Here is a 27,896-nt window from a genome sequence, read left to right as displayed (position 1 = left end):
AGTGGCATGATCTCGGCTCACTGTACCATCTGCCTCCCCGGTTCAAGTGATTCTCCCGCCTCAGCCTCCTGAGTAGCTGGGACTGTAGGCACGCACCACCACACCCAGCTAATGTTTGTATTTTTAGTAGAGACGGGGTTTCACCGTATTGGCCAGGCTGGTCTCGAACTTCTGACCTCATGATCTACCTGCCTCGGCCTCCCAAAGTGCTGGGATTACAGGCATGAGCCACCACGCCCAGTCTACCCGTTTTTTTAAAAAAACACAAATGTATACATGTTTTAGGTTAGGAATATAAAACATTATACTTATAATTTCTAGCTAGGAGAGCAATGGGACCATAGAGTAAAGAGAAAGGAAAGAAGAGATAGGTAGTGAGGGGAGGAGGCGAGAAGAGGGTACGGAGGAGGCAGACTGTCAGAAAGGGAGAAAGAAGATGGTGCATGGCATCAGGAGTGGCCGACAACCCAGAAATCTGATGGCTTTCATGGAACCAAAGTGCACTTGTTTAGGTTTTTGCTAGTTTTGGTTCTTTTTTCTTCACTCACACAGAGTTTATTGCTTCCATCTCTGGCACTTCTGCATCAGTAGGTACATTTACATGGGCAAAGCAGAACAGGATGGAAATCAAGCCCAGCCATTACATGCTGCTTCCAGGAAGTGACACACATCACTTCCTCTCCATTTCATTGGCCAGAGCAAGTCACATGACCACACTTCACCTCAAGGGGGCTGGGAAGTCTAATCCTCCAGTTTGTCCAGAAGTCCCAGAGAAGCAGATGTTGGAAATACCTCCCCCAAGTAGACGAATGAGTGAGACTGTTGGAGGAAGAGAAAGGAGACTAGTTATCCTTCCAGCTCCTGATAGTCTCATCCCCTTGTTATGAAGTATTCCCTTCCTAGTGATCCAGGGTGTCACTTCACCTGTTGTTGCTGATCACTAGTGTCCCCTACTTCTCTTCAGCCCTCCATACCCCAAAGATGCACTTTGCAGCTGCAGCAACTTGCTGCAAATCTACTTCCAACAGTCTGCCAGACTAGCACAGCATCTCCTGATCTCTCTCTGTGTGCACCTGCTTCAAGTGAGCAGACTGGAAACACCCTACACCTCACCTGAAAACTCTTTCAGAAGAGGGCAAGCATTGTGGATATTGATCTTAGTGGTAGCAGTAGAGCTTCCAGTAGACATTTCATTTAAAAAATTTTTAATCCAAGAAACAGGAATTACCACTGCTGTGATATTAGTTCTCAGGTCAATTTAAAGCTAGTCTTCACTATAAATATTTGCTGAATGATAACCAGTATTAACCAAATTTATAAGATTTTGACTTATAGTCTGTATGAATTAATAATTGTATTAATTATAAGGGACATAACTAGTTCACGTACCTATAGCAGTTATTTTGCTCAAGGCACTCCCAGATAGATCCATTCAGGAGACTAAATTATAGCTCAGAAATATCCTTTATAAAAAGGAATCTGAGCCGGGCGCCGTGGCTGACACCTGTAATCCAACACTTTGGGAGGCCGAGGCAGGTGGATCATGAGGTCAAGAGATCGAGACCATGTGGCTAATGTGGTGAAACCCTGTTTCTACTAAAAATAGAAAAAATTAGCTGGACGTGGTGGTACGCCTGTAGTCCCAACTACTCAGGAGGCTGAGGCAGGAGAATGGCGTGAACCTGGGAGGCGGAGGTTGCAGTGAGCTGAGATTGCACCACTGCACTCCAGCCTGGGCGACAGAGCGAGACTCCGTGTCAAAAAAAAAAAAAAAAAAAAAGGAATCCGATTTCCCAAGAAAGCAAATAATAAAAATAACTTTTTAAAAAAGGAATCTGAAAAAATTTTATATTACTGAAAAAAAAACCAAGCTGATTAGTATTATTATTAATATTATTATTTCTGTGTAAAGAAAATACACTGATACGTAGCATAAAAATCACCTTATCTTTTAAAGATAATAATCTATAAAATGCAGGATATCTATAGTTATTTGCATCATTTGAAAATATTTTGAACATTTCTCAGTAAAAGTCCAGTGCTTACAGTCAGAAATATGGTTGTAGGATTCATCAGCATGTTACAGAGGGGACACTAGGGTCACCACGGACTGATTAGGTCCCTACTGGCAATGGTGTTTATGACCATTGGTGCACTTGAGCTATGGGCCACTCCGGTCTCGATCAAACAATATCCCAGTCCTAGTCTGGAAAGAGTTCAGATGTACAAGTTCACTCTAGGAACATTTTAGGGTTCCATTTTTCCTAGCGACTCAGTGCACCATAAAATTTCACTGCTGGATCTCTAACACCACATTCACTGAGCTATCCAAGGAAATGGGTTCTGTTTATTCATGAAGGATGTGTTTCCTGCAACATTTGTCTGATCTCTCCTATTAGAAGTTAATTATCTAATAATGATCACCTGGCCTAAAGACTGTAACTTTATATACATTTTATAGAACATTTTATATAATGATCATCAGACTTAAAGACTGTAACTTTAGACAGTGAAAGTTATGTAAGGATAGGAAGCTCCTTTAGGGTGGCCTTGGCCCAGCTTAGGTAGTGGGGCAGCGGTCCAAAGGGTAATATACCTGGCACTCTGAAAATAATGTAATTAGTGGAATATTGGGGAATTGGCTAAGAGAACATTGCCACTCTTGGGACCTTTCCTTTTTCTTCAGTGAGTTGGGCTATCACGTGGGATCTTGCCATCATGTCCTGTCTAATTTCCAAGACCCAGACAAATATCCAGCTACAGCTGTACCAAAGAGAGCAGGTTTGGCCTGGCTCCAGGAAGCCCCCATTTCTGATCACAGCCTACCAAATATGCCTCAAAGGAAGGGCACTCAATGTTTAGTTAGCAATGGTCGACCCACAAGGGCTCACATGAACCTCATGAATATTAACTTTGTAAGTTTAAGAGAGAGTACTTTCAAAAAAACAAGCCTATGCGACAAGAAAAAGAAACCTCCTCTTTGTCCATTAAAGAAATTGTTGGTGAACCCCTTGATGTCAGCATGCCTCATGGGTCACGTTCCCGTCTTAGCCTTTGGATACAGTCTCACTGGGAAGCGATTCAGATTCACATGCTTCTGCAGTCTTCTGGGCTCCCTGGCTCTTAATCCTCTGAAATAGAAGCCTGAGTCTACTTCCCGAAAGGCAAAGGATTGCCATTCATTTATTTATTTAGCAGTGTTTTACTATATATGTTCAAGGCAGTGATCCTGGCCTTTTGGAGGTTAAAAAGAGAAATCGTACTCAAATACCACCATCAAATAGTCTGAAAGTTATTTCATGGTTGACATGATACTCTAAATGCAGAAACTAAAAAGAGAAATCGTACTCAAATACCACCATCAAATAGTCTGAAAGTTATTTCATGGTTGACATGATACTCTAAATGCAGAAACACAAGCCGGGTCAGTGGTTTCCTGGGCCTCAGGCACCACTGTGGCCCTCCTAAATTGGCAAACTATACAGACGTCTGTTGGTAAGTGAGGATTGCTGTGCTATACATAGGACTCTCCCACAAACCTGTAGCCTGGTCGCAGTCCCAGGATAGGTGCATAGACTGTCTGCCAGTGTTAACTCCCTCCCACACATGGCCTCGCGAGAGTCGGCAGGGTGTATTCATCCATCGGCCTTGGCACCTGTACTCACCGTAGGGACCTGGCAGTTTGTTGTTATTTTTTTTCCAAAAAGAGGAAATATCACTACAATATTAAAAATAGGTTTGGCTTTTCTTTTTTTCTTTTCTTTTTTTTTTTTTTTTTTTGGACAGAGTTTCGCTCTTGTTGCCTAGTCTGGAGTACAATGGCATGATCTCAACTCACTGCAACCTCCGCCTCCTGGGTTCAAGTGATTCTTCTGCGTCAGCCTACCTAGTAGCTGGGACTACAGGTGCACGCCACCACGCCCGGCTAATCTTTGTATTTTTAGTAGAGATGGGGTTTCGCCATGTTGGCCAGGCTGGTCTCAAACTCCTGACCTCAGGTGATCTGCCTGCCTCAGCCTCCCAAAGTGCTGGGATTACAGCCATGAGCCACTGCACCCAGCCATGGTTTTTCTTTATGATTAAGTATAAGTTTATTTGAGCCCAAAGCTTGAGGATGGCCCCCCCCAGGAGCAAAGATTCAAATATACATTCTGATTAGCAGCAGTTATAGTGAGTTTAAAAAAAAAAAAATGAAAAGGCAGTTCCTAAGTTGTTTACTAAGAACTTACATTAAAGTAACATAAGCAGGGCACGTGTTCTCAGAATCTCCTGAGGTTGTGTCACAGGCCAGATAAGTTTTTTAAAAATAATAACATAAGCTATTGATTATGTATACTTTGTTCTTTTTATCACAGATTCCAGGAACATGAAGCTAATGAGTGAAGCAGCTAGTCAGGAACAAAATGCCTTTAAACCATTGCCCCTCCGACATGGCAAGTGGCGTGTCTGAAGCCCCATACCTGTGTCTCTCGGGACCTGATCAATTTTGAATACCTGATATAATTCAGACTTCCTGGAGTTATTTTTGTTCTCATTTCCCCTCTTTTCATCAAGATCTTTCTAGGAAGGCATCATAGATGAACAAAAATGGTTTTGGTTCCTTTTATGTTCAGGAACTTAGTCTTGTGTAGCCAGAAGGCTCATTCCCGGATGGTCCTGTCTTGCATGGTGGGGATGGGGGATGGGTGTTTGTATTTCACTCCCCCAAAACTCCCTGAGTACCAAACAAGAGTCTGAGGATACAAGGGAAAAGTAGCTTTGGGGTGTATGCCACAGCCCCCCAATATTTTTAATCACTCTCATCAATGTCAGGCTGAGAGATTTCCTTACCTACTTCTTAAATTTCCCTCCTGTACTATATTTCTGTCTTTTCCTCTCCTGACCAGAATGCACACAGCATATGAAAACCATCCTTCAGGGCCTCCAAGAAAATTATCTCCTCAGCCAACTGGAGAAATTCTTCCACTGGAAGAATATTGAATTCCTAGGACACACTGCGTCCCCCAGAATACTACAGACTGAATCTCGACAAAGCATTAACAGAAAAGGATGAAGAAAAATGACTTGTAGGCTTGGAGCCTAAGAAGAATCTGGGGAAATGATGGGTGTCATTTACTGAACAAGTGAAAATAGAGACATGATCTGGGTTAGGAGGGGATTTCGATCTGATTTTGAACATACTATTATGTCCTATAGCCAGGCAGTCAAGCAGAAAGATCTGCTAGGTATTGGACATGTGCGACTGAAATTTCAATGGGAAAACAGGGCTAGCAATGTAGACCTGGAACCCTTCAACACAAAATGAGGATTGAAACCATAAACATGAGCCTTAGGGAAAACGCATAGTAGACAAAAAGAAGAAAGAGGAGGCAGGAGAAGGACCGTCAGGTCTCTTGGAAGCCCAGATAATTGCAAGAAGGAGGAATTTAGTAAGACAGTAAGACAAGAAAGCCCGTGAATCTGACAATAAGGAAGTTACCAGCAACTTGGGAAAGAAAATGTTCAGTAGAGTAGTAAAATGCACCCAGCTCTCAAAAGTGGGCTTTGTCCTGTCTGAACCCCTCAACACCACCTCCTGTCAAATAATGTCACCCCACTGAACGGAGATGTAAATCTTAAATCTGTGAATTACACGTGAATGGACTGCCCTTCCCACTAATCGAGTCTTGTTGGCTAAATCCCATTTCTTTTTCATCTAAACAAGCACGTAACCTTTACAAACCTCATTTTCCTCGTCAGTAAACTTTCAGCTCCACAATTCTTGGATCCTTTCATCATTGTACCAATTGGTATTCTGGAGAAAGGCTATAAACCTAAAAGAGTCTCCAGAGATCTTTTTGGGTCCTGGCCTATAGAGGAATGAATGAATGAATGAATGAATGAATGAATGAATGAATGAAATCCAGTTGGGTTTATTTCACTGAATTCTCCTTTCCTGACTTTGAAATCCTGTGGCCCTTACTTCATTGTCTGGGTTTTCTTTCAATAACTTCTTCCCCAGGGTTTATTCATACCAGCCTCCCACCTGCCACTTTTCCAGATACAAGAAAGTATCCTAAGAAAACATCAGCTGCATCCCTGATGCCCTTCTCCTGTGGCTCACCTGCGTGATTCTTGGCCATGTCTCCAGCAGGACAGGTTTCTCTGGCATTCTTCCTCTCTGCTGTGCCTCACCCCAGCCTCTTCTCTCAGCATGGGATTGTCTCCATAACCCTTCACTCTGAGAGCATCTGGAGGCATTTCGTCAAATCATGAAGCTGTACCAGTCTCTAGGGTAACAGGTTTTATAGCTGACCCTCAGGTTGGTTCTGATGTTCCATAGTAATGGTAATGCTAAGGTTTGAAGCGTCCTTTATGGAAAAGAACGTCTGCTTAGTTTCAGCTAAAAGATGCATGTTATAACAAGTACTGTAGACTCTTTACACTTTTCTCCATTTACTCTTAATCATGGTTTGGCAGTATGCATTTGGAGCTGCAATATAGATGCCCTGATGTTTAAAAAAAGAAAAGTAGAAAGCTGTTTTATAAAATTACAGGCAATGCAGTTAACTGTAGCTGAAGTGGTACTGTTTTTTTTGTTTGTTTGTTTGTTTGTTTGTTTGAGGCAGAGTCTCGCTCTTGTTGCCCAGGCTGGAGTGCAATGGCATGATCTCCACTCACTGCAGCCTCCACCTCCCAGGTTCAAGTGATTCTCCTGCCTCAGCCTCCCAAGTAGCTGGAATTATAGGCATGCACCACCACACCCGGATAATTTTTTTGTATTTTTAGTAGAGACAGGGTTTCTCCATGTTGGTCAAACTGGTCTTGAACTTCTGACCTCAGGTAATCTGCCCGCCTCTGCCTCCCAAAGTGCTGGGATTGCAGGTGTGAGCCACTGCACCCGGCCGGTCTCAAACTCTTGACTTCAAGTGATCAACCTGCCTCAGCCTCCCAAAGTATTGCTACTGTGCCCGGCCAAGTGGTACTTTGTTAATTTTTTTTTAAATTTCAGTAGCTTTTGGGGTACAAGTGGTTTTTGGTTACATGGATGAGTTATTTAGTGGCAAATTCTGAGATTTTGGTGCACCCGTCACCCAACTAGTGTACATTGCACCCAATACGTAGTTTTTTATCCTTCACCGCGCTCCCAACCTCTCCCTTCTGAGTCTCCATAGTCCATTATATCACTCTGTGTTTTTGCATACTTATAGCTTAGCTCCCACTTATAAGTGAGAGCATACAGCATCTGGTTTTCCATTCCTGAGCTACCGCACTTAGAACTGTAGCCTCCAGGTCCATTCAGGTTGCTGCAAAAGATATTCCATTACTTTTTATGGCTGAGTAGTATTCCATGGTGTTTATATACCACGTTTTCTTTATCCACTCATTGGTCGATGGGCCCTTAGGTTGGTTCTGTATCTTTGCAATTGTAAATTGGGCTGCAATAAACATATGTGTGCATGTGTCTTTTTCATATAATGACTTCTTTTCCTTTGGGTAGATACCCAGTAGTGGGATTGCTGGATCAAATGGTAGGTCTACTTTTAGTTCCTCAAAAAATCTCCATCCTGTTTTCCATGGTAGTTGTGCTAATTTACATTCCCACCAGCAGTGTATGAGCATCCCCTTTTCACCACATCCATGCCAACATACACTGTTTTTGGACATTTCGATAATGACCATTCTTGCAGGAGTAAGGTAGTAATCTCATTGGGGTTTTGATTTGCATTTCCCTCAGGTTAGTGATGTTGAGCATTTTTTCATATGTTCGTTGGCCATTTGTATATCTTCTTTTGAGAAATGTCATGTCATTTGCTGAAGTGGTACTTTTATTATAGTAAGGATCCATGCCAGCACACCACTGCTCTGCACAGATGGCTAACCATAGACCCTTCAGTTATTTTATTATTATGTATTATTAATTTAAGTGTATATACAATTCTCTGTTAATTGCTTTCACAGTGCAAATTTCAACTCCAATTTTTAACCTGCTCAGACCTCAGAAAATCACGAGAGATTCTAGGAGACTCTCAGATCTGTAGCCACCCCAGGATATCCCAATGTGCAGAAGATACGGCAGTCTATTCTTGGGTCCCTTAAAGGTCTAACTAACCTGAGGCTGCTGGCTGCCTGCCCTTCTTTCCACAGCAGCTCACCACCCAGGAAAATAGCCCTGGGCAGACCATTCTCTGTAGGACCTCATGACTAAGTCGCCCTCAGCCATCCTTCTCATTCTCAGCACTAGTGACATTTGGGGCCAGATAACTCTGTTTTTGCAAGTAGTTGTCATAGGTGTTGTAGAAAAACATATGTGTTTTTTTTTGGTAGAGATGGGATTTCATTATGTTGGCCAATGTTGGCCAAGCTAGTCTTGAAGTCTTGAACTCTTTTTTTTTTTTTTTTGAGACAAAGTTTCGCTCCTGTTGCCCAGCCTGGAGTGCAATGGCATCATCTCGGCTCACCACAACCTCCGCCTCCCAGGTTCAACCAATTCTCCTGCCTCAGCCTCCCAAGCAGCTGGAATTACAGACATGCTCCACCACACCTGGCTAATTTTTTTTTTTTTGTATTTTTAGTAGAGACAGGGTTTCTCCATGTTGGTCAGGCTGTTAAGGATGTTTAGCAGCATCCTTAACTTTACCCACTAAGCGCCAGTAGTAGCCTCTACTCTCAGGCCCCTATCAAGTAAAATTGCCCCCTTGTTAATTGGAAGCCCTGCTCTGAGTCCAGAGAACCTTTCTCTGTGATACCAGTATGAGCCTCCCTGGCATTCTCAGAACCCGTTATTCTGAAGTTTGGCTATGGGAAGGGTGGGACCCTACAGATCCCTCTTCTGCACATATTTCCTGCTTCTGTTGATGCTGTTACCAGCACCGCCGTATCCCTGCCAGCCATCGCCAGCCTCCTGCTCTTCCCTCTCAGTTGCCAACTTCTAGTCCATTTTTTCTCCCAAAAGTTGCTCTCCCTCTTTCTATTCCTGTACCTCATTCCAGCCTCCATTATCTGTCAACTAGTTTTGGAAAAGCCTCTTTATTGATAGAACCCTGTCTCCAGTCTCTCGTTTCTCAGTTCCTCCCTGCCATTGCCCAGAGCTCGATTCCTGAGCACAGACTAGACTGGCCACATCCCTCCCCTCCTTAGAAACCTTCACTGGCTTCTCTTGCCTTTGCCTGTAGCAGGAGTCAGCAGGCATTTTCTTAAAAGATTAGATAGTAAATATTTCAGGCTTTCCAGGCCAAACCAGATATTATGTAGGTAGTATATAACCATTTAAAATGTAACCATTAAAAAATGTAAAAATCATTCTTGGCTCATGGTCTGTTAAAAAAAAAAAAAAAAAAAAGACAACAACAACAAAGCAAAAAGCAAAACTGGTGGTGAAAAAAAGTAGAACATTTTATTTATTTATTTATTTATTTATTTATTTGAGATGGTATCTTCCTCTGTCGCCCAGGCTGGAGTGCCATGACGCAATCTTGGCTCTCTGCAACCTCCGCTTTCCAGTTCAAGTGATTCTCTTGCCTCAGCCTCCCGAGTAACTGGGATTACAGGCACCCACAGCCACACCCAGCTAATTTTTGTATTTTTAGTAGAGATGGGGTTTCACTGTGTTGGTCAGGCTGGTCTTGAACTCCTGACCTCAAGTGATCTGCCTGCCTTAGCCTCCCAGAGTGCCGGGATTACAGGTGTGAGCCACTGCACCCAAGCCAGAACATTTTATTTTGAATGGTGGTTAGTTGGGCCAAGCATGGTAGCTCATGCCTGAAATCCCAGCACTTTGAGAAGCCGAAGCAGATGGATCACTTGAGCCCAGGCATTTGAAATCAGCCTGGGCAACATGGCAAAATTTCATCTCTCCAAAAATACAGTAATTAGCCAGGCATGGTGTCACCTACTCGGGAGGCTGAGTTGGGAGGATCACTTGAGCCCAGGAGGTCGAGGCTGTGGTGAGCCACGATCTTGCCACTGCACTCCAGCCTGAGTGCACTCCAGACAGAGCAAAACTCTGTGTCAAAAAATAACAAATAAAAAAAAATAATGGTGGCAAGTTGGATTTTCCACGGGTTGTATAGTTTTCCTATCTGTGGCCTATTATTTTTTAGTTTTTGGGAGAGTTTCACTCTTGTCACCCAGGCTGGAGTGCAATGGCACTATCTCGACTCGCTGCATGCAACCTCTGCCTCCTGGGTTCTAGCAGTTCTCCTACCTCAGCCTCCCAAGTAGCTGGGATTACAGTCACGTGCCACCATGCCTGGCTAATTTTTGTATTTTTAGTAAAGACGGGCTTTCACCATGCTGGCCAGGCTGGTCTTGAACTCCTGACCTCAGGTGATCCACCCACCTCAGACCCTCAAAGTGTTGGGATTACAGGTGTGACGCACCATGCCCAGCCCTTATCTGTTGTCTGTTAAATAAGCTGCTCATTTACGGCTCTGGCTGCTCACCGTCGCCACTTCTCCTTTACTTCTCCTCTCCTGCTACAGGTCTTCCCTGTTCCTCACACTCCAGCCTCATCTCTCCAGCCCAGTACCCTCGGTCATGTACTGTCCCCTGCCTGGTTTGCCCTTTCCAAGCCTCTTCTGCCCATTGCAGTTGTACCCCTCGAGATACTCTCAGCTGCCACCTCTTCTACCAAACTTAACCCTGTTCCATAACATCAGGCCAGGCTGCTTTTCCTCTGTTCCTCTGCTGTGGCCCCTATTTCATCCTGTTTGGTGTGCTGGTTGCATACGTACCTGACTCCCTCGGGATAGGTCTGCTGAGAGTGGAGACATTGCCTCAGCTGCATAGCCCCCTACCCCTAGTACCTTTCAAAGTAGAAGAACAACAGGTATCACTCTATGGACCAAGTGTGTGGAGTGTTTCATGTTCATCCTCACCAACCTGAGAGGGTAGATATTGTTATTCCCACTGTACATATGAAGAACCGTAGGTGCAGACAGGTTAGGTAATTGCTCAAGATCACACAGCTAGTAAATGGCAGCCGGAATCCAAACTAGGTTCATCGAGGCTGGGCACAGCAGCACACGCCTGTAATCCCAGCTATGAGGGAGGCTGAGGTGGGAGGATCACTTGAAGCCAGGAGTTTAAGACCAACCTGGGCAACATAGCAAGACCCCATCTCAAAAAGAAAAACAAAAACTAGGTTTATCCAATTGCGAAGCCTGGACTCTAACCACTATATTATATATAACAGGAACTTAACAAAGTGCAGCGTGTCCTTGTTGAATAAAGGTGCCGTACCTCACCACACAAGTTTGGCTTACCTATAAGTAACATTTACATTAAGCTCATTGAATTTTAAAACCCACTGATAGGTCCCAGCTGCCTTCCTGCTAATAGATTTAGCTGTCTGAATAAGGACCGCATCCTCCTGAGAACCTAGCCTAGCCTAGTTTTTGTTTCTAGTATGCAATCTGAGTGTTTGGCATTCATTGTATAGGTATTTTTCTCTTGATTGGTGAGGTCTCTCATCATTTTGAAGAGAACTGGCTTTGAAATCTTGCAGTGAAGACTAGTGGTATACAGGTCAGGCGCAGTGGCTCACCCCTGTAATCCCAACACTTTAGGAGGCCAAGGGAGGTGGATCACTTGAGGTCAGGAGTTCGAGACCACCCTTGCCAACATGGCGAAACCCCATCTCTACTAAAAATACAAAAATTAGCTGGGTGTAGTGGCGGGCGCCCATAATCCCAGCTATTCGGGAGGCTGAGGCACAAGAATTGCTTGAACCCAGGAGGCGGAGGTTGCAGTGAGCCGAGATCACGCCACTGCACTGCAGCCTGGGTGACAGAGTGAGACTCTGTCTTGAAAAGAAAAAAAAAAAAAAAGACTAGTGGGATACCATTTTCAAATAGGGCTAGGCAAACTGGGAGAAACAGAAAGGAGGTAATTCTAGGCTTGGAATTTATGAGTTTCTCTATCTAAAAGTTTACATTCCAACTTTCTTTTTATCTATAGGTTTATCTTGAGTTTTAATAGGTTGTTCTTTGTCCCAGAAATTTAATACACCTTCTTCCTTCTACCAAGAAAGATAATTGTACACCTTGCCCTCACTCTCTAATTCTTAGCATAAGCTTTGTCTTCTATATAATTTAGTGTAACTTGAATAGGGACAGAATCATGAAGATTGAGAACCGTAACCTGCCGGTGGCAACACCGTGATCACAAATCATCCAGCAGTCCTCGAATAGCTGCTTCCTGTCTTCTCGCAGCTTGCCTCACCAGCCATCACAGTGAGGGACAGGTTATGCGTGAGCCCTGAGGTTCCTGACATGATGTGGGAACAAACAGATGTCACCCCTCTGCAGAGAGACCCCATGGCAGACTTTCTGGTGGCCTCATCCTTCCAACAGACACATGATAGGTAAATGTGTTAACGGTGGTAAGAGAGACTTTATAGAACTCTTTAGCCCCTCTCTCCAGTGTCTGGAAGCCAAGTTCATCTTTAAAAGACTCCACTTCCATGCTGACCAGGGCCGTTGAAAGAAATAGAAAATAAAAATCAATAAAAGGCTCCACAGCACTTAAACTTGCAGGTGGGCGCCTCTGCTAAGCAGGGAAGGTGTCCAGGCACATTCACTCCCTGCTTCTTTGCTCATGGCCATTTGGTTGCGTCTCTCCTTCACCCTCATTCTCCATTCTCTGAGCGCTTCCATTGCCAGTCCTAACTCCCGATAGTCTTAACTCTTGTCATGTGAGGCAATTATTTCCAACTCTCACAGCAGGACAGACAGTGCAGCATCAGATAGCCCCATCACCTCTCCCTCATTTCACTTCCGCTTTGATGAGACATCTGCATCTTCCTAGCACAGTCTTCACCAGCACCAGCTCAGAATAGTTATGTGGGGTTTTTAACTTTTTCTTGAAGAAAAAAAATGTACAAAGGCTATTCTCTACATATCCCAGTTCTCTATACATTCACGGTTGCCTAAATTTCAGACTTGCAGCAACTCTCTCCCATCATTGTTTTTTGTTTCTCTGAGAGGGCCTCTGAAAATCGGCAGCAAAGAGGCCACTTTGTTTAATTTAAATACACTGCAGCAAAATGAAGGTAATTGTCCACACAGGCCATCTGCTACCTGGCAGGTGTCCATGAGTCAGGGAGATAGAAATGGAGACTAAAGTGTCTTCCATTCTGTTACCATGATAACAGCTTAGCTCCAAGTTTTAGTTGCGTGTGCGTGTGGAGGGGGATGCCGTTATGAATGCTCTGCAGAGGGCATTAACTCTTAAAGTCAGGCTTTTTGCCACAAGGCTCTCTGGCCTTGTTTACCTGACTATAATGTGTACCAGGAGGATTAAAAATTCTTCCCTGTTCCATGAGGAAAAAGAAAGAAGGGAAGTCCTATTTTTGGAGCCCCTACTATGTGCCAGGCATCCTGCTGGGGCCACCCAAGCATGGCCAAGAACAGTGCAGTATCATTTTCCTACTAAAGACAGCGCCTTTCTCTCTGTGCAGCTGGTCTCCTGGCCAGTTCTCTCTGCCACAGCATGTGAGTCCCTGCCTCTGTGCTCAGATGCAGAGCTGGTGAAGGATCCCCATGTCCTCAGGGCACCTTCTCTGGCATTTTCTGTACCTGTTTTGTCTCCAATATGAGATTGGTTTTATAGATAAGAGATTTTCATAATCCCCGTATTCTCCATTCTCACATTTCCTTGCTGGGAATGAAATTGACTGTCCCCTGGAAAATCATGGTTAGGGTCAATTGCCAGAAGTCTTGACTGATCCGTGTTCCTTTTAGTGTCAGAAACATTGTGCTGTGATCCTAATATGCTTACTTGCTTACTTTTCTCCTAGCAGTTTGAGGCAATTAGCAGACCCAGGGACCAGTCCTAGCCTATCTACTGATTTTGTGGTGACCTTGTGACCGCTCTTGACCTCAGCCTCCTGAAATGAAAAATGAATGTTGGACTAAAACAAGCTAGTTTGCTGGGGTCATGAACCCTCTGAATTTGTAATTTCTGAACACTTTTCTTGGAACATGATGCAGAGCTTTCTCGGGTTCTCAGGGTCTTTGCTGATTTGAAAATGAAGAGCCAGCAGTCTAGAGAGCTTATCAGATTGTAATGTTTCACTGGCTCTACATTTGCAACAGAATTGTTTCCAACTGTTATACAAGGGACCTCTTTATTGAGAGAACCTGAGTCACAGGGCATTTATTGTGTTTAGTTATTGGTTAGACACATGATTGGCCTGTACTGGACTCAAGCCTTTGTTACAGCTTGTACTACAACAAGATTCCACTGTCCTTGTATCAGGAAACCTTAAAACACTGAGTGGCACATTGCAGAGCTTCCCTTGCTTCTCCAGGTGAATTGCCCTCTCCTGGCAGCTGAAACCCAAAGGCACAAGAGTCTTTTGTTCCCATCATTGGACAGCACATCCCCATCCTTCGAGCCACCTGACTAGTTCCTCTACCTTTGCAGATTTCTAGGTGTTTCTCAGGTTTCCTGTAATCTCAGGGTGCCAACTGTGATGCCCCCCCCCAAGTCTCCCACTGTGCCACGTATTCTAGACTGGTTCACACTGAGCGAGTGTTCAGCAGTCTCCATGGAGAAGAGCCTGCCTCTCTGAACATAAAGCCCATCTGTGCTTTTGAGACGAGGTGCATTTGCACAGTGCGGTGCTCCATCTTGATTTTTAGTGTGTTCTGTCTGGCCTGTGCCTATCAAGTAAACAGAATGAACAAACTCCAGCCAGATTCAGAGGTGACTGTCAGCACGTCAGGAATGTTGCTGTGCACAGAAGGCTTCTCAGACTGCATGTGCGCCACACACTCTAGTTTGTGCTTATTTAGTTAGAAGGGCCTTATTTCAAACTCGTTCCTGAGATAGTTCCATCTTCTACAGAGTAGCCTTCTCCCTACACCTCCTCCTCAGCATCATCTGCACAAGGCCTCAGTGGCCAGCAGCTATGGTACTGACTCCACTCGTGAGAAAGGAAAATTAAAAGCAGAATATGCCATGACGTGACCAAGATGCTGCTGGGACCCCAGAAGAGCATTCCTCACGGCCAGAATGGTCAGAACTGAAGCAGAGTGTTGGTTCTTGCTATGTCTGAGATGAGGTTAACTTAGCGAAGATCAGAGGTCACAGAATTTTATATCTGAAAAATACAGTTTTTATCCAGTTCAGTTCCCTCAGTTTACAAATAAGACTGAGCCCCAGAAAACTTAAAATGCATGTGCTACAGAATCACAAGAAGAGCCCAGATCTCCCAAAATCTCACTCTGTGCCCTTTTCACTGAAGCACGCTGCCTCCTCAGTGCCCACCTGGGATGTGGTAAGAGCCAGAGAGCCTGCAGCTTTCCCTGTTCTTCAGGGTCAATGAGTTTGCAGCTGAGAAATGCCTCTAGGCCCCGGTCGTGGCTGACAAAGTGAAGAGGTGAGTCTTCTGGTGTCAGAACAGGCTGATGTCCTCAGGGCCCTCTGCACATTCCCAAATCAGAGAAGTTTTTTTCTCGATTGTATATCCCTGCCTCCCGTCTCATCTGGAGGCCTCTTTCCTGGGCTCTTTGGCTTGTTCCTCTGAGGGCCTCTGGTTCTGGTCTCACATATGTCAGAATTCATCAGATGTCATCATATGGGATTGATCTAATAATGTATTTTTAAAATTTAACCTTAGCATATGAGTTAGCTGTTGCTATACAACAACGTACCCCAAAACGTAGCTGCTTGGGAGAACACGTGTTTACTAATAAATAACAAGTATGGATTACCTCACAGCAACCCAGCTGCCGTCTTCCCGGACCCCTCAGTTCAGTGTCTCGCACAAGGCTGCCATCAAGGCGTTGTCACCTCAAGGCCCAGCAGCATGTGGCTCTTGACAGGACTCAGATCCTCATGGTTCCTTGGACACAGGGCCTCAGTTTGGTGCTGGCTGATGGCTGAAAGCCACCATCGGTCCTGCCACAGGGCCCATTCCCAGGGCGGCTCACAGAATGGCAGCTGCCTTCACCAGGACAAGGAAGCAGGAGAGAGTGAGAGCAAGGAAGAGAGAGTCTTCTATAACCTCTCCTTGGAAGTGATATCCCACTTGTCTGATTCATTAGCAGCGAGTCAGTAGGCCCAGCCCACATCGAAGGGGAGGAGACTACACCCGGATATGAGTGCAGGGGAAGGTCACTTGGGGCCATCTTAGAGGTCTGGTGACCACATTTGCTTATCTAGTTAAAGTATCTCACATAAAGACTCACTGGTTAGCTAGGCCCAGCACTCCTGTAATCCCAGCACTTTGGGAGGCTGAGGTGGGCAGATCACATGAGGACAGGAGTTTAAGACCAGCCTGGCCAACATGGCAAAACTCTGTCTCTACTAAAAATACAAAAAATTAGCCAGATGTGGTGGTTTACGTCTGTAATCCCAGCTACTCAGGAGGCTGAGGCACGAGAATTGCTTGAACCCAGGAGGCGGAGGTTGCAGTGAGCCGAGATCACACCACTGCACTCCAGTGTGGGAGACAGAGCAAGATCCTGTCTCAAAAAAAAAAAAAAAAAAAAAAAGTCAGGCTCAGTGGCTCACACCTGTAATCTCAGCACTTTGAGAGGCCAAGGCGGGTAGATCATGAGGCCAAGAGATTGAGACCATACTGGCCAACATGGTGAAACCCCATCTCTACTAAAAATATAAAAATTAGCTGGGCGTGGTGGCGCACGCCTGTAGTCCCAGCTACTCAAGAGACTGAGGTAGGAGAATCATCTGAACCTGGGAGGTGGAGGTTGCAGTGAGCCAAGATCATGCCACTACACTCCAGCCTGGTGACAGAGTGAGACTCCGTCTCAAAAAAGAAAAGATTCACTGACGACTGATAGATGTATTACTCCCTGGAGATTACTACCTGCTCTAGCCCTTTTCCTGTTCTTTTCCACTTTTCATGACAGAAGAAAAAGGGCCAAAAACGTGATGCCCTTCATTGTCATTTAACAAGTGTTTATTAATCAAGAATTTACCAGTGCTAAGCACAGGGATTCAGAGGATGGAATTTAAGAAGCGAGATAGTGCTGTGATGGAGACACACAAGGTTCCGTGGGAGCATCTCAGAAAGACATTGTCTCATCCCAGAGGAGATGGCAGTGAGATTGATGCCCAGGGGACCAGCAGGAGCCAGTCAGACAGCATGGGGGAGAGTAGCACTCCCAGCAGAGAGAATGGCAAGAGAGAGCACGGTCCCATCAACAGAGTCAAGTGTGGACAGGCCCACACTTTTGCTTTCTTGTCAAAACCACCAAGGAACAGAGTTGGTTGACATCCCTTGCATGATGTATACCTCATCCAAGATCAGCTCCAGTCTCCGGGCTTCCTGAACCCTCAGCCTCAGGCCTGGCAAAAGCTGGTGCATACTAGTGGGCTATCACTTCTGCCTCTGACCCACCCAGGATTGCAAACTGGTATTACCCTACCCAAATCAGAATTCACGGAGGGCCCTGACAGCTCTTTCCTGGCTTCATTTTCATCCAGTATGATTCTAATGCCAAGGGCTGGGGCATAAGACCCATGGAGAAATAACACCTGCCCAGAAGTTGTAGCTTTTCTCTTTCAACTGCTCTGGACAAACACAACTTCTAGAATCTGGTTTTTATCTTCCTCAGAAGGCATGTCCTGGGCGATGATCCCAGGAAGAGGGTCTGATTATTTCCAGGCTGATGGTGGGCAGGAGGTTTCACTTCCAGATGCTAGAGCTTTAGACACATGTGGCTGGCTACCCTGCCTACCCCTTTTGTCTCATCCCCCATCATCATTTCAATATCAAAGTACTTGCAAAGGTTCAGTGTCATTCTGTTACAAAGCAGCCTGGATGTTAACCTGGGTCTTGTGACTCTGAAGTGCAGTCCTCAGGCCATGGTGCCGGGCCCAGATCATACAGAGGGAGATTCCTGAGTCCTTGCCATATGTTTAATGCTGGCTTGGCCATCTGTCTTACAGTGAAGTGTGTTAGCATTTCAGAGGTCATGGTTTTTTTTTTTTTTTTTTTTTGAGATAGAGTCTCACTCTGTCGCCCAGGCTAGAGGGCAGCGGCAGCATTTCGGCTCACTGCAAACTCCACCTCCTGGGTTCAAGTGATTCTCCTGCATCAGCCTCCCGAGTAGCTGGGATTACAGGCATGCGCCACCACGCCCAGCTAATTTTTGTATTTTTAGTAGAGACAGGGTTTCGCCATGTTGGCCAGGCTGGTCTCGAACTCCTGACCTCAGGTGATGCACCCACATTGGCCTTCCAAAGTGCTGGGATTACAGGCATGAGCCACTGGGCCCGGCCCATTCTTTTTCTTTAAGTGGATTTAATTTCTATCTTGAGTTCCCACTCTGTCTGAACTGGTCACTTAATCTAGGCTTTTCCAGGCAAACTCTGAAACCAGCCCTCAGAGATTCTTATCCCGCTTCCTGTGCCCTGAGATTTGCCTATTCTGGACATTTTATATAAATAGAATCATACAATATGTGGTCTTCTGTGACTGGCTTCTTGCATGTAGCATAATGTTTTCTTTTTTTTTTTTTTTTTTTTTTTTGAGACAGAGTGGAGTCTCTTTCTGTCGCCCAGGCTGGAGTGCAGTGGCGTAATCTCAGCTCACTGCAACCTCTGCCTCCCAGATTCAAGCAATTCTCCCTTGGCCTCCCGAATTAATGGACATTTGAGTGGTTTTGACTTTTTGGCTATGTCGAATAACGCTGCTATGAACATTTGGGTTCAGATTTTTGTGTGGACATGTTTTCATGTCTCATGGCTATATACCTATGAATGGAATTGCTGCCAGTCTGTCCAAAGCAGCTGTACTGTTTTACTTTGTGGGGGTGGGGAGGGGGTGGGGGGGTGACATTTGATCTTTATTCCATAGATGGCTTAAAGAAATTAAGTTATCTAAAATCTCAAGACAAATTTATCCCTTTTAACTTCTATTCAATTCAGAAATTGTTGAGATTTTCCTAGAATCGCAGTCTACAAATACATGACAGTGAAGGATTGGAAGGTGGTAAAAGGAAAAGTAGTGAGGGAGACAAAACAGTGCTCAGATTGAGGTTTTAATGTTAGGAAAAAAGAACATTAACGATACTGCAGAATGGTCACAAGAGCTATCCCTAGCACCAGTCTTTTTTTTTTTTAAGTTCCTTTTTTTAAATTTCAGTAGGTTTTGGGGGAACACAGGGGCGGGGTTTGGTTACATGGATAAGTTCTCTAGTGATTTCTGAGATTTTGGTACACTCATCACCCAAGCAGTGTATACTGTACCCAATGTGTAGTCTTTTATCCCTCACCCCCCTCCCGCCCTTTCCCTCAAGTCCCAAAAGTCCAGTGTATCATTCTTTTTTTTTTTTTTTTTTCCTGAGACAGGGTCTTGCTTTGTCACCTAGACTGGAGTGCAGTGACACAATCTCAGCTCCCTGCAACCTCCACCTCCTGGGTTCAAGTGATTCTCCTGCCTCAGCCTCGCAAGTAGCTGGGTTACAGACATGAACCACCACATCTGGCTAATTTTTGTATTTTTAGTAGAGATGAGGGTTCACCATGTTGGCCAGGCTGGTCTCGAACTCCTGTCCTCAAGTGATCCATGCATCTTGGCCTCCCAAAGTGCTGGGATTGCAGACCAGTGTATCATTCGTACGCCTTTGCATTCTCATAGCTTAGCTCCCACTTGTGGATAAGAACATACAGTGTTTAGTTTTCCACTCCTGAGTCGCTTCACTTAGAATAATGGTCTCCAGTTCCATCCAGGTTGCTATGAATGCCATTGTTTTGTTCCTTTTTATGACTGAGTAGTATTCCATGGTATGCATTTACCACATTTTCTTTATCCACGCATTGATTGATGGGCATTTGGGCTGGTTCTGTATTTTTGCAATTATGAACCATCCTAGCACCAGTCTTCAAGAAGGAGGGAGGGAATATTTAATTAGGGCTTCTTATATATAATTCTGGGCTACATTTTTTAAACTTACACTGTCTATTAATCCTTTTATAATATTCCATATTATGTAAGAGAAAACTAAGATTCAGTAGGATTAATTTATTTACTCAAAGAAAATGCTGAAATAAGAATGCAAATTCCATCTGTAGTGCTTTCTTCACAACATAAATTTTTATCTAGCTTCTTTGCTCACTGGAAGTACCTTTATCAATTATGTGAGAAATACCTACAAATCAGTTGCAATGATTTATTCATGTATTAATTTGTTTAATCATGATTTTGTCACATAGATTTTGAATATTTGCTATTGCTAGAAACTCTGATGCTGATGTGGTTAGAGAGATGTATATAAATATTTAAATATACATAAATACAGATTTATGTATATTTATATTTATGTATATATCGTGATTTATATATTTATGTACACAAATATACATGTATATTATGTGATTGATATATTTATGTGTATATATTTGTAAATATGTATAATGTGATTTATATATTTATGTATACATATTATGTGATACATAAACTTTTTAAAATTTTTAAGTTTTTTTATTTCAATAGGTTTTTGGGGAACAGGTAGTATTTGGTTACATGCATAAGTTTGTTAGTGGTGATTTCTGAGATTTTGCTACACCCATCATCCAAGCAGTGTACATCGTACCCAGTGTGTAGTCTTTTATCCCTTGCCACACCCCACCCTTTCCCCGAGTCCCCAAAGTCCAATGTATCATTCTTAGGCCTTTGTGTCCTCATAGCTTAGCTCCCACATATGAGTGAGAATGTACAATGTTTGATTTTCTATTCCTGAGTTACTTCACTTAGAAAAATAGTCTCCAGTTCCATCCAGGTTGTTGTGAATGCCATTATTTCATTCCTTTTTATGGCTAAGTAGTATTCCATGGTGTATATATCCCATTTTCTTTACCCACTCATTGATTGATGGGCATTTGGGCTTGTTCCATATTTTTGCAATTGCAATTGCAAATTGTGCTGCTATAAACATGTGTATGCAAGTATCTTTTTTGTATAATGACTTACTTCCCTGTGGGTAGATACCTAGTAATGGGATTGCTGGATCAAACAGTAGATCTACTTTTAGTTCTTTAAGGAATCACCACACTGTTTTTCATAGTAGTTGTACTAGTTTACATTCCCACCAACAGTATGAAAGTGTTCCTTTTTCACTGCATCCACACCAACATCTATTATTTTTTGAGTTTTTTATTGCCATTGTTGTAAGAGTGAGGTGGTATTGCATTGTAATTTTGATTTGCATTTCCCTGATAATTAGTAACTGGAGCATTTTCCAATATAGCTGTTGGCCATTTGTATATCATCTTTTGAGAATTTTCTATTCATGTCCTTTAGCCCACTTTTCTATAGAATTGTTTTTTTCTTGCTGATTTGTTTTCTTTGTAGATTCTGGATATTAGTCCTGTGTCAGATGTATAGTTTGTGAAGATTTTCTCCCACTCTGTGGGTTGTTTGTTAACTCTGCTGATTATTTCTTTTGCTGTGCAGAAGCTATTTAGTTTAGTTAAGTCCCATCTATTTATCTTTGTCGCATTTGCTTTTGTGTTCTTGGTCATGAAGTCTTTGCCTAAGCCATTGTCTAGAAGGGTTTTTCCGATGTTATCTTCTAGTATCTTTATGGTTTCAGGTCTTAGATTTAAGTCTTTGATCCATCCTGAGTTGATTTTTGTATAAGGTAAGAGATGAGGATCCAGTTTCATTCTTCTACGTGTCTTACCGATTATCTCAGCATCATTTGTTAAGTAGGGTGTCATTTCCCCATTTTTTGTTTTTGTTTGCTTTGTCAAAGATCAGTTGGGTGTATTTGGCTTTATTTCTGGGTTCCCTATTGTGTTCCATTGGATGTGCCTATTTTTATACCAGTACCATGCTGTTCTGGTGACTGAGGCCTTATAGTATAGTTTGAAGTTAAGTAATGTGATGCCTCCAGATTTATTCTTTTTGCTTAGTCTTGTTGTGGCTATGTGGGTTCTTTTTTGGTTCCATATGAATTTAAGGATTGTGTTTTCTAGTTATGTGAGGAATGACGGTGGTATTTTGATGGGAATTGCATTGAATTTGTAGATTGCTTTTGGCAGTATGATTATTTTCACAATATTGACTCTACCCATCCATGAGCATGGGATGTGTTTCCATTTGTTTGTCTCATCTGTGATTTATTTCAGCAGGTTTGATAGTTTTCCTTACAGAGGTCTTTCATGTCCTTGGTTAAGTGTATTCCTAAGTATTTTATTTTACTTTATTTTATTTTATTTTTATTTTATTTTGCAGGTATTCTGAAAGGGGTTGAGTTCTTGATTTGATTCTCAGCTTGGTCGCTGTTGATATATAGCAGAGCTACTGATTTGTGTATAATAATTTTGTATCCTGAAACTTTGCTGAATTCATTTGCCAATTCTAGGGGCTTTTTGGATGAGTCTTTAGAATTTTCTAGGTATACAATCATATAATCAGCAAACAGTGACAGTTTGACTTCCTCTTTACCGATTTGGATGCCCTTTGTTTCTTTCCCTTGTCTGATTGCTCTGGCTAGGACTTCCAGTACTATGTTGAATAGAAGTGGTGAAAGTGGGCATCCTTGTCTTGTTCCAGTTCTCAGGGGGAATGCTCTCAGCTTTCCCCTGTTCCGTATAATATTGGCTGTGGGTTTGTCATAGATGGCTTTTATTACATTAAGGTATGTCCCTTCTGTGCCAGCTTTGCTGAGGGTTTTAATCATAAAGGGATGTTGGATTTTGTCGAATGCTTTTTCTGCATTTATTGAAGCGATCATGTGACTTTTGTTTTTGATTCTGTTTATGTGGTATATCACATTCATTGACTTACATATGTTAAACCATCCCTGCATCCCTGGTATGGAACCCACTTGATCATGGTGGATTATCTTTTTGATATGCTGTTGGATTTGGTTCACTAGTATTTTGTTGAGGATTTGTGCATCAGGGATATTGGTCTGTAGCTTTCTTGTTTTATGTCCTTCCCTGGTTTTGGTATTAGGGTGATACTGGCTTCACAGAATGATTTACACAGGATTCCCTCTTTTTCTCTCTTTTGGAATAGTGTCAATAGGATTGGTACCAATTCTTCTTTGAGTGTCTGATAGAGTTCAGCTGTGAATCCATCTGGTCCTGGACTGTGTTTTGTTGGCAATTTTTTTATTACCATTTCAATCTCGCTGCTTGTTATTGGTCTATTCAGAGATTCTGTATCTTCCTGGTTTAATCTAGGAGAGTTGTATATTTTCAGGAATTTATCCATCTCCTCTAGGTTTTCTAGTTTATGCATGTAAAAGTGTTCATAGTAGCTTTAAATCTGTTGCATTTCTGTGGTATCAGTAGTAGTATCTCTTGTTTCATTTCTAATTTAGCTTATTTGGATCTACTCTCTTCTTTTCTTGGTTAATCTTGCTAATGGTCTACCAATTTTGTTTATCTTTTCAAAGAACCAGCTTTTGGTTTCATTCACTCATTCGTTCGTTCATTTTTGAGATGGAGTCTCGCTCTGTTGCCCAGCCTGGTGTGCAGTGGTGTGATCTCAGCTCACTGCAGCCTCCACCTCCCGGGTTCAAGAGATTCTCCTGCCTCAGCCTCCCGAGTAGCTGGGATTACAGGCGTGCACCACCATACCCTGCTAATTTTTGTTTTTTCAGTAGAGATGGGGTTTCACCATGTTACCCAGACTGGTCTCGAACTCCTGACCCCAAGTGATCCACCCACCTTGGCCTCCCAAAGTGCTGGGATTACAGGCGTGAGCCACCGTGCCTGGCTTGTTTCATTTATCTTTTGTATTGTTTTGTATGTGTGTGTTTCAGTTTCATTTAGTTCTGCTCTTCTGCTGGGTTTGTTATTTCTCTTCTGCTGGGTTTTGGCTTGAATTGTTCTTATTTCTCCAGTTCTGTGAGGTGTGACCTTAGATTGTCTGTGCTCTTTCAGACTTTTTGATGCAGGCATTTAATGCTGTGAACTTTCCTCTTAGCACCGCTTTTTCCATATCCCAGAGGTTTTGATAGATTCTGTCACTATTATTCAGTTCAAATAATTTTTAAATTTCCATCTTGATTTCATTGTTGATCCAACCATCATTCAGGAGCAGATTATTTAATTTCCATGTATTTGCATGGTTTTGAGGGTTCCTTTTGGAGTTGATTTCCAATTTTATTCTAATGTCGTCTGATAGAGTACTTGATATAATTTTGGTTTTCTTAAATTTACTGAGACTTGTTTTGTGGCCTATCCTATGGCCATTTTACATTTCTATCAGCAGTGTATTAGGGTTCTAATTTCTTCACATCCTTGCCAACACTTGTTACTACCTGTCTTTTTTATTATAGCCATCCTTGTGGGTGTGCAGTGGTGTCTCATTGTAGTTTTGATTTGCATTTCCCTAATAATGTTGAGCATCTTTCCATGTACTTATTGGACGTTTATATATCTTTGGAGGAATGTCTCTGCAGATCCTTTGCCCATTTTACAATATTATTTATCCTTTTATTATTGAGTTGTAAGAGGAGTTCTTTATATATTTTATATATAGATCATGTATCATATATAATTTGCAAACATTTTCTCCCTTTCTGGGGGTTGACTTTCACTTTCTTGATGGTATTCTTCAAAGCACAAAAGTTTTACTTTTGATAATACTCAGTGTATCTAGTTTTTCTTTCATAGCTTGGGCTTTTGATGTCATATCTAAAAAGTCATTGCCTAGGCTGGGTGCAGTGGCTCACGCCTGTAATCCCAGCACTTTGGGAGGTCGAGGCAGGCGGATCACGAGGTCAGGAGATCGAGACCATCCTGGCTAACCTGGTGAAACCCCATCTCTACGAAAAATACAAAAAATTAGCCAGGCGTAGTGGCAGGCGCCTGTAGTGCCAGCTACTCGGGAGGCTGAGGCAGGCGAATGGCATGAACCCGGGAGGCAGAGCTTGCAGTGAACCGAGGTAGCGCCACTGCACTCCAGCCTGGGTGACAGAGCGAGAATCCATCTCGAAAAAAAAAAAAAAAGTCATTGCCTAATCCAAGATTATAAATCCTTCCCCCCATGTTTTCTTCTAAGAATGTTATAATTTCAGCTCCTATGTTTAAGTTATTGATTCATTCTGAATTGATTTGTCCATATGTTGTTTAATGATGTCTTTTGAAAAGCAGAGGTTTGGCCGGGCTCAGTGGCTCACACCTGTAATGCTAGCACTTTGGGAGGCTGAGGCAGGTGGATCACCTGAGGTCAGGAGTTCGAGGCCAGCCTGGCCAAGATGGCGAAACCCCGTCTCTACTAAAAATACAAGAATAGCCAGGCATGGTGGCATGCACGCACCTGTAATCCCAGCTACTCTGGAGGCTGAGGCAGGAGAATCGGTTGACCCCAGGGGACAGAGGTTGCAGTGAGCCAAAATCGTGCCACTTCACTCCAGCCTGGGTGAAAAAGTGAAACTCCGTCTCAAAAAAAAGAAAAAGAAAAAGTTTAAAATTTCAATGAAAGCCAGTTTATCTGTTTTGTTTTGTTTTTACATATCATGGTTTGGGTGTTTTCTTAGAGAAGTTTTATAATTTTAGCCCTTATAGTTACTATGATCCATTTTAGTTTTAGCTCTTATAGTTACTATGATCCATTTTGATTTAGTTCATGTTTATTTATATCATGGAAAGATCTCAGAAAGCATGCTAAGTGATTAAAGCAAATTGCAAAGTGATATGAGCAGTACAATACCATTCATGCAAAATTTAAAAGCATGAAATACCATTTATTATTCATAGCTATATATGCACATATAGGTTAAAAGTTTCACACCAAAATCTTTGATAATGGTTGCCTCTGAAGGGAGGAGAGGAAAGAACTGGAACAGGAAAGAACTGGTGGTCAAAGCAGTCTTCAGATTTATCTGCAATATTTTTAGGTTGAAATACATTTGACACGATATGAAGTTACCAATTTGGGGTGGTTAATTATGTTGTACTTTTTAGTTTTCTGTATTTTTTTAACTTCTTGAAATACACACACATACATACACACACACACACACATACACACACAAATGATTCAAAGTAAGAACCACAGAAAACAATCCATTTCTGTTGAGTTTGGTGGCCACACGGTTGAAGCACTGCAGTGGGGTATGGTGTGTCCAGCCTGTCTACCTGTTCAGGGCCAATTCTGTTTGTATGTGGGGTTTCTGAGCTAGCTCCCCAGAAGGATAACTATCTTCATTTGAACTCACTCTCACACTTTGGCTTATATTTTTTCCAGTTTTGCTTCCACAGAAAACCCTAGTCTACCTGTCACACTCAGTTCATGTTGTGCTGAAGAGCTCCAGAGCCCACATCTCAGTGAGCGGCCCTTGATTCGTTTTCTCCTTTTATTTATTTTATCCCATTGCTCCAAACTTTCTCCACAACTGTACCAGGGCCTCCCAAGGAAAGCTCAGTTTCTGTTTACTACGTGTCCTTTTCACCTCGTCCCTACGGGATGGCCCCAGACAGCCTCGCTGTGTGTGTGCAGTGCGTGTGGCATGACTGGCCCGATGGCCCCGCTTGCAGCCTGCAGCCAAGCTCCCCACATGCTCAGAGCATGCCCTGGGGGAGTGGGGGCGCAGCCTGCAGAGTGCACACTGCCACCCTTGGAGTCAAGGGGTTCTTCCCGTGCCTCCCACTGGCAAGCTGTGTTGCCTGACACAATGCTTTCTTTTCCTTCTATAAAATAGATATAAAAATATACACCCTGGCTAGGTGTGGTGGCTCACACCTGTAATCCTAGCACTTTGGGAGGCCAAGGCAAGCAGATTGCCTGAACTCAGGAGTTAAAGACCAACCTGGGCAACATGTTGAAACTCTGTGTCTACTAAAAATACAAAAAATTAGCCCAGCATGGTGGTACACGCTTGTAGTCCCAGCTACTCGGGAGGCTGAAGCAGGAGAATCTCTTGAACCTGGGAGGCGGAGGTTACAGTGAGCTGAGATTGCACCACTGCACTCCACCTGGGCAACAAAGCAAGACTCTGTCTCCAAAAAAGAAGCATATACAAATATAAATATATACATACACACACACTCACACACACGTATGTCCTTTCCACTCACAGGTTGCCGGGGGTGGGTGGGGTGGTCCAAATGAGAACGTGTGCATGAATGTGTTTGCAAACAAAATGAAAGCTGTTTGCATGTTACTTCCTGCCCCGCTAGCCAAGCCCTTCTAGAGCCCTGGCCCAGCTATATGCTCACTCTGTCTTCCTGAGAGTCCTCCACCACTCTGTGCCAGCCTCTTCTTTCCCTCCCATTCTTGGTCTCTTCTTATGATGTTCTTTCTTCCTGCCCTGCACGACCCCTTCCTTTTTTCCTTTTCTTCCTCTCTCCAGTCTTGGAAGCAGCCTGACTCCTTCCTTTCAAGTATGATCTTGTACCACTGAACTGAGGCCCGCTGGCTGGCTCCGGTTGACGGAGAAAAAGTACTTTCTTTCTTCCTCAAAGAGGTCAGGTACTTGAGATAACATATTTTCTCTCTTTGAATCTCCAGGCTCAGGCCACAGGGTCACCACATACATCGCCCACCCATGGAGGCGGCCGGCCGATGCCCATGCCAGTGCGCTCCACGTCTGCCGGCTCCACCCCCACCCACTGTCCGCAGGACTCACTGAGCGGAGTTGGGGGAGACGTGCAGGAGGCCTTTGCACAAGGTGAGTTTCTGGAGCAGAGTTCAGCAGGGAGCTGAAGGGATCTGCAAACATGGACAAGATTCCTGCTGAGGTTTTTCCATTTCTCTTTTGTGCTCTTGGCTTGAATGATCAGATTTTGACAGACAGTGTAAATAAGTCAGGTGCTGGCCCCTTCTCATGAGACTGGCTGGTCTCCAGCAGGAGGGCTGCAGGCTTCCGATGTGTGCCAAGAACAGGCCTCCTGGGATTCTCTGCCCTTTTTTCTGGATTATGGGAAGTGCTTTGTCCTTTGAGCTTCGTGTCCTCCAGAGGAATTGGATGGAATAA

At 43.4% G+C, this 27,896-nt stretch overlaps 1 protein-coding gene across 47 annotated transcripts in view; it reads left to right on the top strand.

Annotated features, from left to right (window-relative positions):
- Positions 1–27,896, top strand: part of DTNB (dystrobrevin beta) — a 311,592-nt gene that overhangs the window by 273,188 nt on the left and 10,508 nt on the right. For 46 of the 47 annotated variants that reach the window (XR_002516573.2, XR_001893946.3, XM_017947357.3 and 43 more), the window contains one exon: positions 27,431–27,590. Coding sequence is in view for 45 of the 47 variants with exons in the window: in XM_017947357.3 (XP_017802846.1) it covers positions 27,431–27,590 (160 nt within the window). In the remaining 2 variants the exon portion in view is untranslated. Of the gene's footprint in view, positions 1–6,040; positions 6,131–27,430; positions 27,591–27,896 lie in introns of those variants that run through there. The other variant, XM_017947364.2, reaches the window with a different exon arrangement.

Source organism: Papio anubis, chromosome 14, assembly GCF_008728515.1.
Source record: "Papio anubis isolate 15944 chromosome 14, Panubis1.0, whole genome shotgun sequence".
NCBI lineage: Eukaryota > Metazoa > Chordata > Mammalia > Primates > Cercopithecidae > Papio > Papio anubis.
Note: the sequence above shows the minus strand (reverse complement) of the source record. Positions and strands in the feature narration are given on the sequence as shown.